This window comes from Patagioenas fasciata, chromosome 1 (genome assembly GCF_037038585.1).
Source record: "Patagioenas fasciata isolate bPatFas1 chromosome 1, bPatFas1.hap1, whole genome shotgun sequence".
In the NCBI taxonomy this organism is placed as follows: Eukaryota; Metazoa; Chordata; class Aves; order Columbiformes; family Columbidae; genus Patagioenas; species Patagioenas fasciata.
Genome location: NC_092520.1, coordinates 120,911,075 through 120,924,743, shown reverse-complemented (window position 1 = coordinate 120,924,743; position 13,669 = coordinate 120,911,075). Strand labels below are relative to the sequence as shown.

Here is a 13,669-nt window from a genome sequence, read left to right as displayed (position 1 = left end):
CCCCAGCTCCATGCAGGGCAGCACAGGGGGGATGGCACTTTGTCCAGAAGAAATAAAAGTCGTTGCAGATTTCTGCTACTCGCACGCACATGTCACCTACCACTGGGGCCTCAAATCACAGGCCCTGCTCCATAACAGCAAACGATTCAGGTCTTGCTACTCTCTAAAGTGCTCTCAATAGCAGCACCCATCCCTACTATTATTTTACTGATTTTTTTTTTTTTTAAACAGTAGAAAGCTCTATTCTGGAAAATTCAGTGAACTAAGACAACAGAAATAGTGGTGACAGCAGAACAGTAGCAAGGGGGGTGTGTGTGTACAGAAAACCCCTCACATGCAGCCAAGCGGGGGGAGCTTGGCTGTGCAGCCCTTTCTGCAGAAACAGCTCAGGGAAGAAACAGCTTCTGCATTGAATTATTTTCTCTCAGGTACCTGCTTTACAGTTTTATTAACCTACAAGCAGAGAGGGCTCTGCTTTACATTAAGAAACAAACTGCTCGTTTCCTTTCCTCTGCAAAAGCATTAGTGCTTTCTCTGAACTGGTCCCCATGTTGCTGATTGGAAGACACATTGATGGGAGAGGGTTTCACAGGCCAAACCAAGGCCAGGTTGTCCAACGAGATAACGCTCAGGCTGACGACAGGAGAGCTGCTCTTCATCCTGAAGATCTGTGAGATGACAGCATTTGTACTTCACTTGGCTTCAAAGTCCCAGGCTCTTCTCTTCATGTTTCCATCCTGGAACAGACAAAGAATTGACCCCTTGTTTATAGAATTTAGCATTCATAAAATCCCTTTGTTGTATCCCTGAGAGCAAAATGAATTATGCACTAAATGTGTCTGGCAACTGTACAGGGAGCTAAAGCACAAGACTTCAGCTGTGGCAGCTCTCCTGATGGAACTCCCCTCTCCCTTCAAGCCCAAGGAGGCTGCTGCCTGGGGAGTCCTTAGCAGCAGGATGGAGCAGCCCTGCTCCCTTCCATTCTGCCTTGGATGGAGGGGGAGGGAAACACATGCAAGTCCTGGGTCTAAAAACAGCTGGGCCTTTTGTTTCTGAAATTCATATTTCGCAGCCCTTCCCAGCTCACAAATCAAAGGCTGGGCCTTGCTGCTGCCAACTGGCCTTGCAGCTTTACTGTGGAAAATAAAATTCTGCTGTTCTGTGTTTGCAATCCTCCCTGCTCTGCAACCCAAGAGTGGAGTGAGGAGGGAAGGGAAGAATCGCATTATTTAAGTAAAATGAGTTTCTATAACCTCAAGAGCAGGACAGCAGGGTGTCCTCAGCTTCAAGAATGAACACAAACATTAGCTTTACTCCAGAAACAGCAGCAGTTCTCAGGAAGATATTTCTTCCTCTTACTCAATGATCCTAAAGGCCTTTCCCCACCAAATGATTCTGTGATTCATTAGCTTTACCGCTTCCGTTCAGCTGCTGCAGGGAGAGCGCAGGACGCAGCGTCAATGGCTACAGCTGCCACGCCAAAGGCTTCTCCTCCCAAGAGGCCAAGGAGGACCCCGTCCAGCTCTAGCAGAGGCCTGTCTTACTTGTGCAGGTAAATTAGCAGTTGGTTACTAAACACAGAAGTGCAGAAACATGAAAAAAATTCGCTTATGGTTGGCTATTCAATTTTTCTTAATGTTTGTCATGGCTGGTATCAGTATTTCTTTAACAGAGCAACTGCAGAACAGTAACGTGGAAAACTGGAGAGCACAACTGTATTGCAGACTGATGGGCAGTTTGACGAATAGTTGTAAATTTCTCAGCTTTTTGTCTGCTTTGACATGTCATTTCTGGCAGTTTCAAGAAAAAGACACCACAACATTATGTTCTTAACAGTTATTTTTCTGTCACCCTGGAAGTGGAGCCACCCCACAGCAGTCACTACACCTGAGGCAAAGCAAAAGCTCACAGGCACTAACTGCTTTTCCAGGGAAGAATATATAGAAGCACAAATGGATTTTTTCTTTTTTTTCCTGGCACAGCTTGCCTCCAGGGCTGATGAATCAAACCAATTGTGCTGCAAAGATCTACTCTTTTTAGAAAAATCAATTGCCAATCCCTCACTGAAGCGTATTTTACTTGCAGAACAGTGCCGATAATTCATCCAAACCAAGCGTCAGTGGGTTCCCTCTATTTTCAAATTATTTGCAGATTTAGGTCATTTAAAGCAAGTCCTCAGGGCTGCTTGTTCATGGGTACTTGGCACAGTGCTCAGGCACAAGGAAGACTCTCAACAGCGGCGATTTTGGGCACATCATGGTGAAGAAAATGATCTAGAGGGGTTTTTTTAATGGATTGTGACTACTGACAACCAAATGCCTCATCTCCTTGCAATAACACAGCTACCTCTGACTACACTGGCATGAAGGTTAGGGAAAAAGACTTCTGTCTAGCAACAAAAAGCTGCAGAGCATTTCTAGGAAAGCACCTCATGCCTTTCCAAACACAGCAGTTGCTACCACAGCTCATTTATCCCGTCAGCCAGGGCCAGGTTCCTCCATGCGTGGCTCAGACCTGAGCGCTGACAGAAAGGGTGAAGCTCCCAGCTACTGGGTAGATTGACAGAGGAGCTGCCCCAAGCAAAACTCTTTCAGTTCAGGGTTTCAAGGCCGACCACTTTGAAAAGGTTTCAAACCTGCCACAACCTAACTGCACCGGCTGCAAGCGCTGGCAGCTGAAGGAGGATGAGTGTGATGAGGAAGGAGGAGCGAGGAAAGAGCCACACAGCACCACAGGGCAGCCGGCAGCAGCTCAGAACTGCAGCTGAGAGAAGCCCTGGTCAGCTCAGCTTGCTGCCACTGGGGAAGAGAGGCTGTTAACAGAAGAGACACAGAAGAAAGCAGATGGAGAATCCTCTTCCTATTGATCAGTTTTCTACAGTTAATTTACAGCAAAACTTTGGTGGCCAGAACCAGCAACCGGGATGTCTCCAGCAGAGCATGGTCCCCCTCCCCAGCCATTGCTGGTGCCAAGGGGGGAGAAGCATTGTGTAGCACAGCAGAGCTACCTACTACGTACAGGTTTCAGACCTATAGGGCTTCACTCTTGCCTGTATAAAGGCGGAAAAAAAAAAAAAATGCAGAGAGGTGATGAGACCAAATGATGCTGCTGTCAGCCACTGGGAGATTCCACCAGCTATAACCAGCTTTAGGATGGGAGATTGCAAGAAGAAAGTTGAAAAACCGCAGAATACGGCTGCTGGAGGCTCCCACCTTGCAGATGTTGGGTAAGAAACTGCTGAAACAGCCCATTTTCACTAGCCCCAGCCCTGCAGCAGTGAGGCTCAGAGGCAACATCACCAGTGCTTCTGCACCTCCAGCTTCCCCCATTGCAACTGCTGGCCTGCAGTGGGACACAGCAGCTGAGAGCAGTGGCTGCAGGCCACCTGCTGTCTCTTCAGAAGCCAAAAGCACAAAAGAGTGAGAAGGCACTAAAACCATCCTCTGAAGGTGGCCACAGCAGCAGCAGGTGGTCCCAGAAACAGAGTCCCAGATCCAGCAAAACCTTCCTGGGGCTGAGACACCAAGAAGGTCTTCTCCTAAAGCAAAGCCAACAAGGAAGCTGGCTTGGATTACCAAAGTGCTTAGCCAGGAAGCTGCAGGTCTGGAGCACAATCACCTTCAAAAATCTGCGAGGACAACCCTCCGGAACAAGTCCTGGTGCAGCAGTGATGCTCCTGCCTGGGCTGGGTGCTACAGTCAGGGCAGATAATACAGTCTGGCAAGGGCAGAGCACAGCAGCTGCAGCCCTAATCCAAAGCAGCTGGATAGGAGCTTCGATAGAAAGGATATCCATGGGAATACAAGACCCACCCCCCTCCAGAGAGGTTTGAAAGAAATTGGCCAAAGAACCACCCTTATCAGATGATCACAAAGAAGCATGTGTTGCTTTTTAAAAATAAAGTATCAGTGTTGAGTGATGTACTACAAAGTTCGTAGGTTTCCTCATGCACGGATAATGCTTGATTTAAAAAAAAAAATTAAAAATTGGTGTACATAGTACAAGTGAGATTTTTCTTTAGAAAAGCGTGCTTTCATCTAGGAAACATTGCAGTGCTGTTCCCCGCCCCCCCTTTTAAAAACATTAAAATCCATTACATTAGGAAATAATTAAAAAATCCTTGATCATATCATGTTAGTTCACCTGATCTTTACCCTCTGCCACTCAAACACTGAGTCCCTGCAAAAGGAAGTAATTCAATCACATGTAGCAGCACATAATGGACAACTGTGCAAAACTTTGAACAGGAATATTCAACTAGTTGTCAATTTAAAGGCAGTTACTTGTGAGCATTGTTGCTCGCACTGCTGCACTGTACAGATCTGGAAGCAAAATGATGTAGTGGGAAGATGAATTTCAAGTTTTTTCTCTGTACATGAACCCACTGGCACAGCAGAAACAGACACTGGAGCTTCTGGTGACATTAAGAAGAAAGGCTTCACGTCAGTTTTACATGTGACAACAGTTCAGTCACAAATCTTCAAGCTGTTGCAGTTTTACCTTCACTTGATGTTGCTTGGTACCAGTCGCATGAGCAGCAGCACCCCTGCCTGTGCAGCTGTTTGAAGTTCAGCTGTGCTGCCTGTTCTTCCCAAGGCAGAAGTCCCACCCCAGCAATCACTGCTCAGCTTTCAGAGACAGCCCTAGTTTTATTTTTAAGTCTCAAAACTATGCACGAACCTACCCAGGAAGTTAACACAGCAGTTCCTAATGCCATTTTATTATCCTGAAACAGAATAATGATTCCTGCCTTCTACATGTATCACTGATGTCCTCATCTCTTAGAAATTTCCCCACCTAGAAATTCCAAAGGAGGGCATCTATTGAGCAGTAGACATCCATAAACACCAGTGTACAAGGTAGACTTCAATTATTTATCAGGACTACATTCTGGATGAACTGCAGAACAAAATCACGCTTGTTTATGGCAAAGCAGCATGTCTGCAATCAAAACCACCTTCCTGACAGCCCTTGTCTTCCAAAGATCCTTTACAACCCTCCTTTCAGTTAAAAAAAGAGCCAAAACACTCCTCCAACTTCTTCTCTTTCTCAATCAGAACTCATTTTCTAACTGCTTCTCTTCTCCCCTAGTCACTGTTTTTCTGCCAACCCAGCCCCTTCCTCTCCTCCTCTCCCATCTCACTGTTGCACTTGCCCTGCCAGCCAATATGAGTTCTCCAGCCAAGCCCTGCTCCCATCCCATAAACCAGCCATTGCAAAAGAAGGATCAACGTTTCATACAGTAGGTCTCAGAAAAATGAGAATTGACATCCAAGTGAAAGAATTACTACATTTTTCTGAGGGGAAAACAAAAAAATGGTTGTGGTTTTCAAAGATCCTTTTCTACCTGCAATCTTACACCTACAAAATTCTTCCGTTCGAGAATATGGGAACCCAAACCAACACCCACCATATCCCATGTTCTGCTCTTCAGAGAGCAAAGCTTGCAGGAGGTACAATCCATGGACACAGCAAGGAAAAGTTGCTTTTTCTGCTCCCCAGGGATTCTGTCACAGCAGCTTTCAACAAGCTGGCCAGTCCCATCCGCTCTGCAGTTGCAGTGGATGAGCTGCCCCCATCAGGGGCCTGGTCACGCTGCCACTTACCAGAAACTCAACTAAAGACACAGTGGAAACTTCTGGGCGAACAGGAGGGAGATCCCCACGTTCGGTGACAAGGTGGTACACCAGGACACCAACGCAGTGGCAGGAAAGCCCTCCGGCTGCAGGTCAGCACCTCACTGGGTAACCTGGTGATGGCAAAGTCATGAAAACAGAAACCTTACTGCTGCACAAACAGCTGAGGTCACAGAGCTTCGAGAAATCCGGCAGCAAGACAACCTTTTAAATTTTTTTAATTAAAAAAAAAATAAAAATCAACAGCTAAAGACATTTTTAGATGGAGCACTGTGGAAAAGTACATGCCATTATTTCATGGGTTTACCACGTGAATTAATCTGGATAAGAAGCAACTTGTCTAACGGCAAATACCAGAACCAACTCTACTTCCAAAGCAGTGTCACATCTATGATATGGCATAAAACTGAATTTCTTAATAAAATTAATTTCAAGTCCCTGATGGTCTTATGAATCTTGTGACAACAAGTTCAATCACTTGAGTAATTCTCAAAGTCTAATTAAAGTTGTGCATAAGTACAAATGGGAACTGTAGGTGACTTATCACCAACCCTTGTGATTCTGAGACTAACCATAAAAAACTAGCTCTTGTCAGGAAAGACTTGATATTGCATCACTGAACTTGGAAGAAGGTCCTGCTCCATCTTGCAGGCTGAAACTCTGGAGCTGTTCTGCATAATAAATAAGGCACAGCTCAAACATTCAGCCTGATTGAATTATCTTCGTCCTGAAAATTCTTGAGACAACCAGGAAATTTCTAATCCTCTGGTGAGATTAAAAATTTACCTTGAGCTAAGTGGCTACAACAGTGCCAGGGCAGCACCTTAAAGCTGGTATTCTGAGAGTTGTCCTCCTGCTGAACCTCAGCAGCACAGAAACCTGTGTCCCAGTCCCTGCTCCAGAGTAGAAACTTGAGGCAAGTGCAGGGTGAGTCCACGCTGCAGGTGACCTGGAGGCTCAGCCCAGCAGGTACCTCACACCTGCGTGGTATGAGATGTGGTTTGAAGCTCCTGCTCGAGCAATGAGGACCACTGTTGGATGAGAGGCATGGACTGCTCAACACAGAGCTGCTTGCAGCTCCAGGCTCATCACCAGCCCATTCCAGCACCAGCTTTCCTCAAAGCACAGGATGGAGAGCATCTGTGGCTACCACAGTCCCCTCTCAAGCTAATGCCCACCAAACAGAGGAGAAGCCCAGTCAGAATTCACAAAACGCTATCCCTTAGTTAACTGGACCGTGCTCACTCCTAATGGCTGTTCCTGAAATCTTTTTGGCAACAAACAAAAGCTTTCATCTTTTAAAAGGTGATGCTCTGTTCATATGGAATTGTGCACTAATGTACCTTAGAGCTAAACAACACTATCCCTTCACTCTTAATTAAATCTGAAAAAATGTCATATTTTTACACTGAAAAGAATTGTCTTAAGTACTGTATCTTCTACTATTCTTATCATTTTTGAGGCATATGATACCAAAAAAACCTGAAGTCTCCTTCGCACCAAGGCTGGAAGCATCTTGGCAGTCTATTAGGGTGCAGAAGGATATGCTCAAAGAGGCATTTATCACTTGTCAAATGAGACAATGCTGAGATGCTCCAAGTATTTTCTTGTTAACATATTAAGGACCCCTCAAGGAGAGAGCACCAGTACACTGGTATCAGACTGCAACCTTAGAAGGAGTCATCTGTCTCACTTGAGAGATATTTCAGTGACAGAAGTACACCTAGGTTTCTGAGGTAAGCTTTGGACACCTAAAAATCTGCAAAACTGATGGAAGAGTGAGGGCAAAAAACATTCCAGGTGTCCCTGGAGCCCAGGAAAAAAAAAAAAAAAACAAAAACAAAAAAACCACAACTTAAAATGGCATTTTCCCCACTTTGACAAACTTTTCAAACAACAGAAGGCTGACTGGAACTTCTGTAGGGCAGAACAGCCAGCAGATACAAGACATCAAGATTTATTTTAAACCTTATCTACTGCTGCTGGACAATTAGCACATTTATAACACTGCTAGGGAGATAAGGTTTCAATACAGTGGAATTTTGGAGGAGGCAGTTAATATTTAAATGGGAAATCTATCAAACATGAAGTACTTGTATCTTACCTGAAAATGATTCCTTGAAAAGCAACTTATGCTTTTAAAGGCCAATACAATTATGTATTATTTTAATCTTAATGCTAAAGGAAAACTGAAAAAGTAGATTTACAATGTCAGCATCTCATCTAGAGAACTTTGCATCGCTATCCAATTACACTGTCTGTCCAGCTTCTGGACCTATATTAAAAAAAAGCCAACACAAATCTTACACACTAGTCAGCTGGGCACAACCACCATCCACAGCTACATAAGTTATGGGGATACAACTTAACATTAGACTACTGCCATAGTATGTACACAATGTGGGTCGCACTTGTGAGGAAATACCTCAAGGCACTTGGCAAATCTTGTTCATACCACCTACAGTAAAAGATGCCCCAAACCTGAAGGTATCGGCAAACGTCGCTGTCAACCGCCTGACAGAGGTAGGGTATCTTGCGTTGTCCTCTTCAAGGACATGCAGCAAGGTGAACGTTCAAGAAGACATCATGCCCTAAGCACCATCTGGAGATCAAAGACCAGAATACAGCCAGCACCTCTCCCTCCCCAGCAAGTGTCAGGTCCAGGCTGTCTCACATCAGCTTGGATTTGAGAGGGGAACATAGCTGGACCTCACATCACTACGGTTCACTTCTGCAGAGTTTTACGTACCTGTAACCCTCAAATGATGCTGTGCTACAATGTTTTCTTATCAAATAATTTAATATCCAATTTATCAAAGTAAGGAAGTCACTTGTTTTCTTTTTCACTGAACCGTGGTGAAAAAAGGTCACTGGTTTATTCAGCATCGTAGTTACATAACAGTTGTCTGCTTCTATTACTGGAAAGAATTTATTAAAATAGTCCTGAAAAACATCTTTTCTTCCTCCAATGATTTCAAAACTACACCTTTTAATGCCAATTCCACACAGTCATGGGTCTGATCGGTAGCAATCAGTTAGAGCAATTGTCAAGGCACAAGCTCAGCTCTGCACATCTGCTGCAGCTTGCATTGCAAAAGAGATATGCCAGTTATGTCTTCACTTAAAAACGCATAATCCCTTTATCAGATATTGCAACAGGAGAAATTAACATTAAACACAGACTACGAAAGGTAAAGGATTTATTTCTGATATGATTTGTAGAGTTAAATTAAAAACCTACTGAATACTTTATGTAGTAGATGAACATAACCTTAGTACTTACTTTCTAACAGTTTATTTAATGGTTGGAAGTGTACAACATGAAGTAGGCCTTACGTTTAATATTGTTCAATTTTGCTCATTCTTAGATGAGATTAAAATACAGTAGCCATCCCTTTAAGATTATGTTGCAACACTGATCATGTGCCTTGATAAGCAGGAACGACAATTCATTCAATAAATGGTGATGACATAACATGTAGGGAAGACTTTGGATTGTCTATTTAAAATGTCAACATAATAGGCAATTAAGAGCAAAACTTCATTTTAAGTGCACTTCCACATGCTTTGTTTATAATATAGCAAAAACTTCCTATCTTTTTTCCAAACACTTCACTCCCTACTCTAAAGCTGTTCAGTTGAAAATGCACTTTCCCCAGTAAACATCTCTTTGAAAAAAAAAGTAATTAAAATTTCTACCCTTTCATATGCTAAGAAATGTTTCCTAATTAAAAACACAGTTTATTACAAGACATGTGAAGACAACATATAGTGAAATGAATTTTAATTGTTGTGCTGTGACTAAAGTAAAGTTCTCAAGGCTGCAATTTAACATTCCAAGTTCTCCCTTCCATCTTTATTGATTCTTAAGATTTTGCACAGAAACTCTTTGGGGGCTAGAACAGCAGTAATTGCATCACACTGTTTTCCAAGACTTCAAGTTTCAAAAGCAAACTCTTCCAAAAGTACAGTTCTTGATTTGATTAGATACAGGGACAAAAATATAGCACATACTTGAAGGTTACATGGTCTACAAATGATGGCAATATTTTCCTTGGGAGAGTACAGTTTGTTTTCTTGTAAATACTCAAAAAGGCTCAACTTCAAGCAGTAATAAACACAAGCAAAAGTGATTTAACCCTTAAAATAAATATTCAGGAAAACCTCTCTGTACATACAAGTGAAAGAATATGTAACACTTTCACGCTAAAAGAAAAAATAAAGATTTTGTTCATATAAGCAGCTGAAATCTGCTGTTCCAGCCCAATGTCCCCAGTAAAGAAGGGAGGCACAAACACAGGTGACTACTGTAGCTCACTATCTTATGGCCTTTTTGGACAGGGACATCATCACCATCATTTTTTTAATCCCTTTTGTTATATTTATTACAGCATGCCAAATCCTTTGGCATATGTGATGGCCTTCAATAATCTTTCTTTAAGCTTTTCTTTGCTTGAGTACTCCGGAAGCAAAAGTACATTAAAGCATGTGTGAGATGTAGGTAACCTGTGGGGAAAACAAAACAAAACAAGAAAAAAAAAATAATTCAGATCTGGGAACACTCTGAACATGCAAAGAAATACATTGCTATTTCACAAATCCAAAATAATGACACAGATTTAACTATGTTATTAAATTAATAGCACAGAACTTGCTGCCATTTATAAACAAACAAGCAAAATGTAATTTATTTTCTTTTTACCTCTCTGTATCTGGGCCATTTTTGGCTATGATCATCTTTAACTTTCCAAGTCCTCCCACGGGGGCTCTGTCTGTGCCTGTTGTAAACTGTAAGAATAGTCTTTTCTGTTCATCTGTAAATGAATGGACTATTTCCCAGAATTCCCTACCAAGGAAGAAATCAAAAAGTAAGTAAACCGAGAACTTCCTGTGGTATAAACGAGACGTTCAAAAGTAATTGAACTTTGAAGGTTTAGTAATTCTAATCAATCTTAACATCAAATGTACAAATTGTCAGTTTTGGTTTACAAATGCAATGTATTCACCGATCGATGAGATTCAGAATTAGAAATCAGAAATACCACCAAAACACTTGTCAGTTTGGTTGATAACTGATCTGCAAATATTCTTCCTTTATTATTCCTTTTTCCTAAAGAATTATACTGGCTCCACTAAACCATCCATTCCTCCCACCTTCTTAAGCACCATAGTAAACAAACCCAGCTGCTGTCAAAGGTTTTCTACCCCAGCAGGCACTAGTGAAGTACTTGGCAAAGTCTAGAGGACTGAAGATGCACATTTCTCTGACCCTTGACTTCAGAGTTCTCTAGTTGAGGGGTCAAGAAGGTAAAAACATGAAACCTACTTCATTTCTCATTAAAGAAGAAAGTTCTACACATGCAGTTCAGTGTTTGTCTTTTTTTGTACAGCAGAGCAGTGGTAGTTTATTGAAACATCCCTGTTTATCCTGGGGATTATTTAACTATTTGGTATAAGAGAAAGACAAAAAAACCTGGGGAAAAATCCCTTTTAAGCTTTACCAGAGCTCACTGGAAGCTAAAGACAATGCTTATGCTATCTACGCTTTTCTAATGACAGCACTTGTGTAAAGCAAAATTATACATAAAAGACACTTGCATCTCCAGGACTACAAAAATACTAAAACTTACAATATTAAATTCACTATGAAGAAACAGGGAAGTAAAGTGCTTTTAATCTTTCAGAAATCAGAATAAAAATTACCTAATAATAAGAGAGTCTCTTGTATAGCCACCATCATATTCTGTAGTTTCTTCTAGTGCTTGAAAATCTAAATTCTGTAAGAAGATGACATGTGTAAAAATGACCACTAATTATATACTTAGGCTCAAAAAAGCTCCACTTTCTGGTGTACATTCAGGATTCTTACCCTACTTCCACAAATAAGTAATTCAATTTCCTCTGGTCTAAATAAATATTTCAAAGGAGATTCATTGGTCACCATGTGGAATCCTCTCCGAAAGGCCTTGAACTGCTTTTCTACTGATTTATTGAGTATATAGTCAGCATACAGATTGACAAATTCCTGTAAGGAAACAATCCCCCAAAAAAAGTTAGTACTTTGACATGTGCCACTTGAAGTGTCTCCCCAAAATATAAGACCCTAAAAATACATTTAATTCTGTAATTCTACATAGGTTATCTTTTTACTGCTTCTACTCAGCAATAATAAGGAGCAAGCCTCAAATATTTCTCAAACAGGTCAAACACCACAGCCAGAAGCTATGTATGCATGTATTGATGCTTTCCTTAAATGTGAAGGCTTTTATGCTTACAACTGCATTGTGCTACAGCGAGGCTTTTAAACTTAAATTTAAACTGAGAAAAAAACTCTATGTAGAGTACTACATAATTCTGCATGAAGTATCTAAAAATTACAGATTACATTAAAAAGAATTATTTGAGCATACCTTCCTATTTTCATTCGTAATAGGAATTTTATCACCGTTTTCCTTTAAATCATGCATCATTGGATTGCCAAAGAGATCCGTATGAGATATTTGAAACGTTATCATCATATCATCTTCCACACTTCCTTCATACTCTAGCAAGTCTCTCAAACTCTGGTAAAGAACCTAACAGAATAAGAAATACATGTCTGTTGTAAATAAGTTTCAACAGATTTCACTGAGTAACACCAGAAGACATGAAATGGGTTGTTACTTTCTATGACACAAGTCACCTAAGATCTCCCATAGCAGTCCAAACAAAGGCATATTAAGCTCAGTGTTTGTAAAAACAACCATTAGGAGATATTAAGATAAAAAAAAAGAAACGGGGCGAGTGATAACTCCCTAACAAGAGCCTATCAGTACCCAGCAATCTTACTAAATGCCAGTGGTCAGACCTGTAGCTTAAGAGCCACTGATCATCTCTTCCTCTTTTAACTCTTTCAAAACTGTGTTTACTTTCGGCATCCAGAACACATTACACTAGTAAGCTGAACATATGTGTAAAAATCAAAGCAAGCACTGCGTTTTATATCAGATAAAATTCAGGCAGCATGCTTTTATCTCCCACATCTTAATTTAAAACTCAATCAAACTAGGAAGTAATCTTGAAGCAACAACATGGATGGAGCAGTCATTAAAGCAAGAAAACATCTATGCACAAAAATAAAACAAAAATCACAAGAATTTGCCACGTGGAATCTGAAATTACCTTGAAGATTTTGCTCTACTCAAAGGAGCAAGCAGCCTTTCTCCCTGCTATACCCAGACTGCAGGGATATTCACAAGCTGCCTCATCTGTCTCTTGCTTTAGACAAAAACCAATATAAACACCACACTTCTGAATGCCTACTGTTACTTTCACATTTTTTATAGAAATAGTCTAATTTTAGAAATCTCTCTCTTTGGGAAGATACAATTAATAACAGTTTATGCTTAAGAGTACTTAGTGAGATATTAAGCAATTTAGGCAGTATGTGGAAAAAAAATAATAGAACACAGGTTTATTGATACCCAGCCCTATTTGTTGACTTGCCAATTCCACCTCCTCCAAACCAGATGCAGTAAGAGGTTTTATTGCTTATGAATTTATTTTCACAAATACAGACTCTTCTCACAAATGACTGGTTACTTCACTTCCACTTCTGACAGTGATCTTGTGTTTAATTTAAATCCAGATTAAGTCACTACATGGAAAATACATTAATAAACTCGAAGAACATAATGAACTTACAGGATGAGAGTCTGCCAGATCACGGAAAGTTCCTTTTTTACCCATCAGCTTCCTGTAGACAACCATGGGAAAATGTACATCCAGTATACAGTTATTGTAAATAGCCAGACCCAGTACTATGCCAATCAGTGTAAACTGACCCTCAGTTTCAAAAGAGGACGGATTAAACCAAAACAGTTTTGTAGATTCATCGTATGTGAACATCCCTGTAAAAAATGTTGAACAATTATGGTTACATTTGAATAAAAATGACATACCTTTATAAACCTATCTGTATTAGAATGCCTCTATAATGTGTTTAACTTAACATTATACTAAATTTAATGGCACAGAGAAGCTACTTACCTTAA

General features: G+C 41.0%; 1 protein-coding gene across 9 annotated transcripts in view; it reads right to left on the bottom strand.

The window, feature by feature from the left end:
- Nucleotides 1-8,819: 8,819 nt before the first annotated feature.
- UBE3A (ubiquitin protein ligase E3A) overlaps nt 8,820-13,669 on the bottom strand; it is a 53,635-nt gene continuing 48,785 nt past the window's right edge. For all 9 annotated transcript variants that reach the window (XM_065854317.2, XM_071813578.1, XM_065854324.2 and 6 more), the window contains 6 exons: nt 13,320-13,525; nt 12,047-12,211; nt 11,506-11,661; nt 11,340-11,413; nt 10,339-10,482; nt 8,820-10,142 (listed from right to left, as the gene is read on the bottom strand). In XM_065854317.2, the coding sequence (XP_065710389.2) occupies nt 10,022-10,142; nt 10,339-10,482; nt 11,340-11,413; nt 11,506-11,661; nt 12,047-12,211; nt 13,320-13,525 (866 nt within the window). In that variant the 3' untranslated portion in view covers nt 8,820-10,021. The remainder of the gene's footprint in view (nt 10,143-10,338; nt 10,483-11,339; nt 11,414-11,505; nt 11,662-12,046; nt 12,212-13,319; nt 13,526-13,669) is intronic.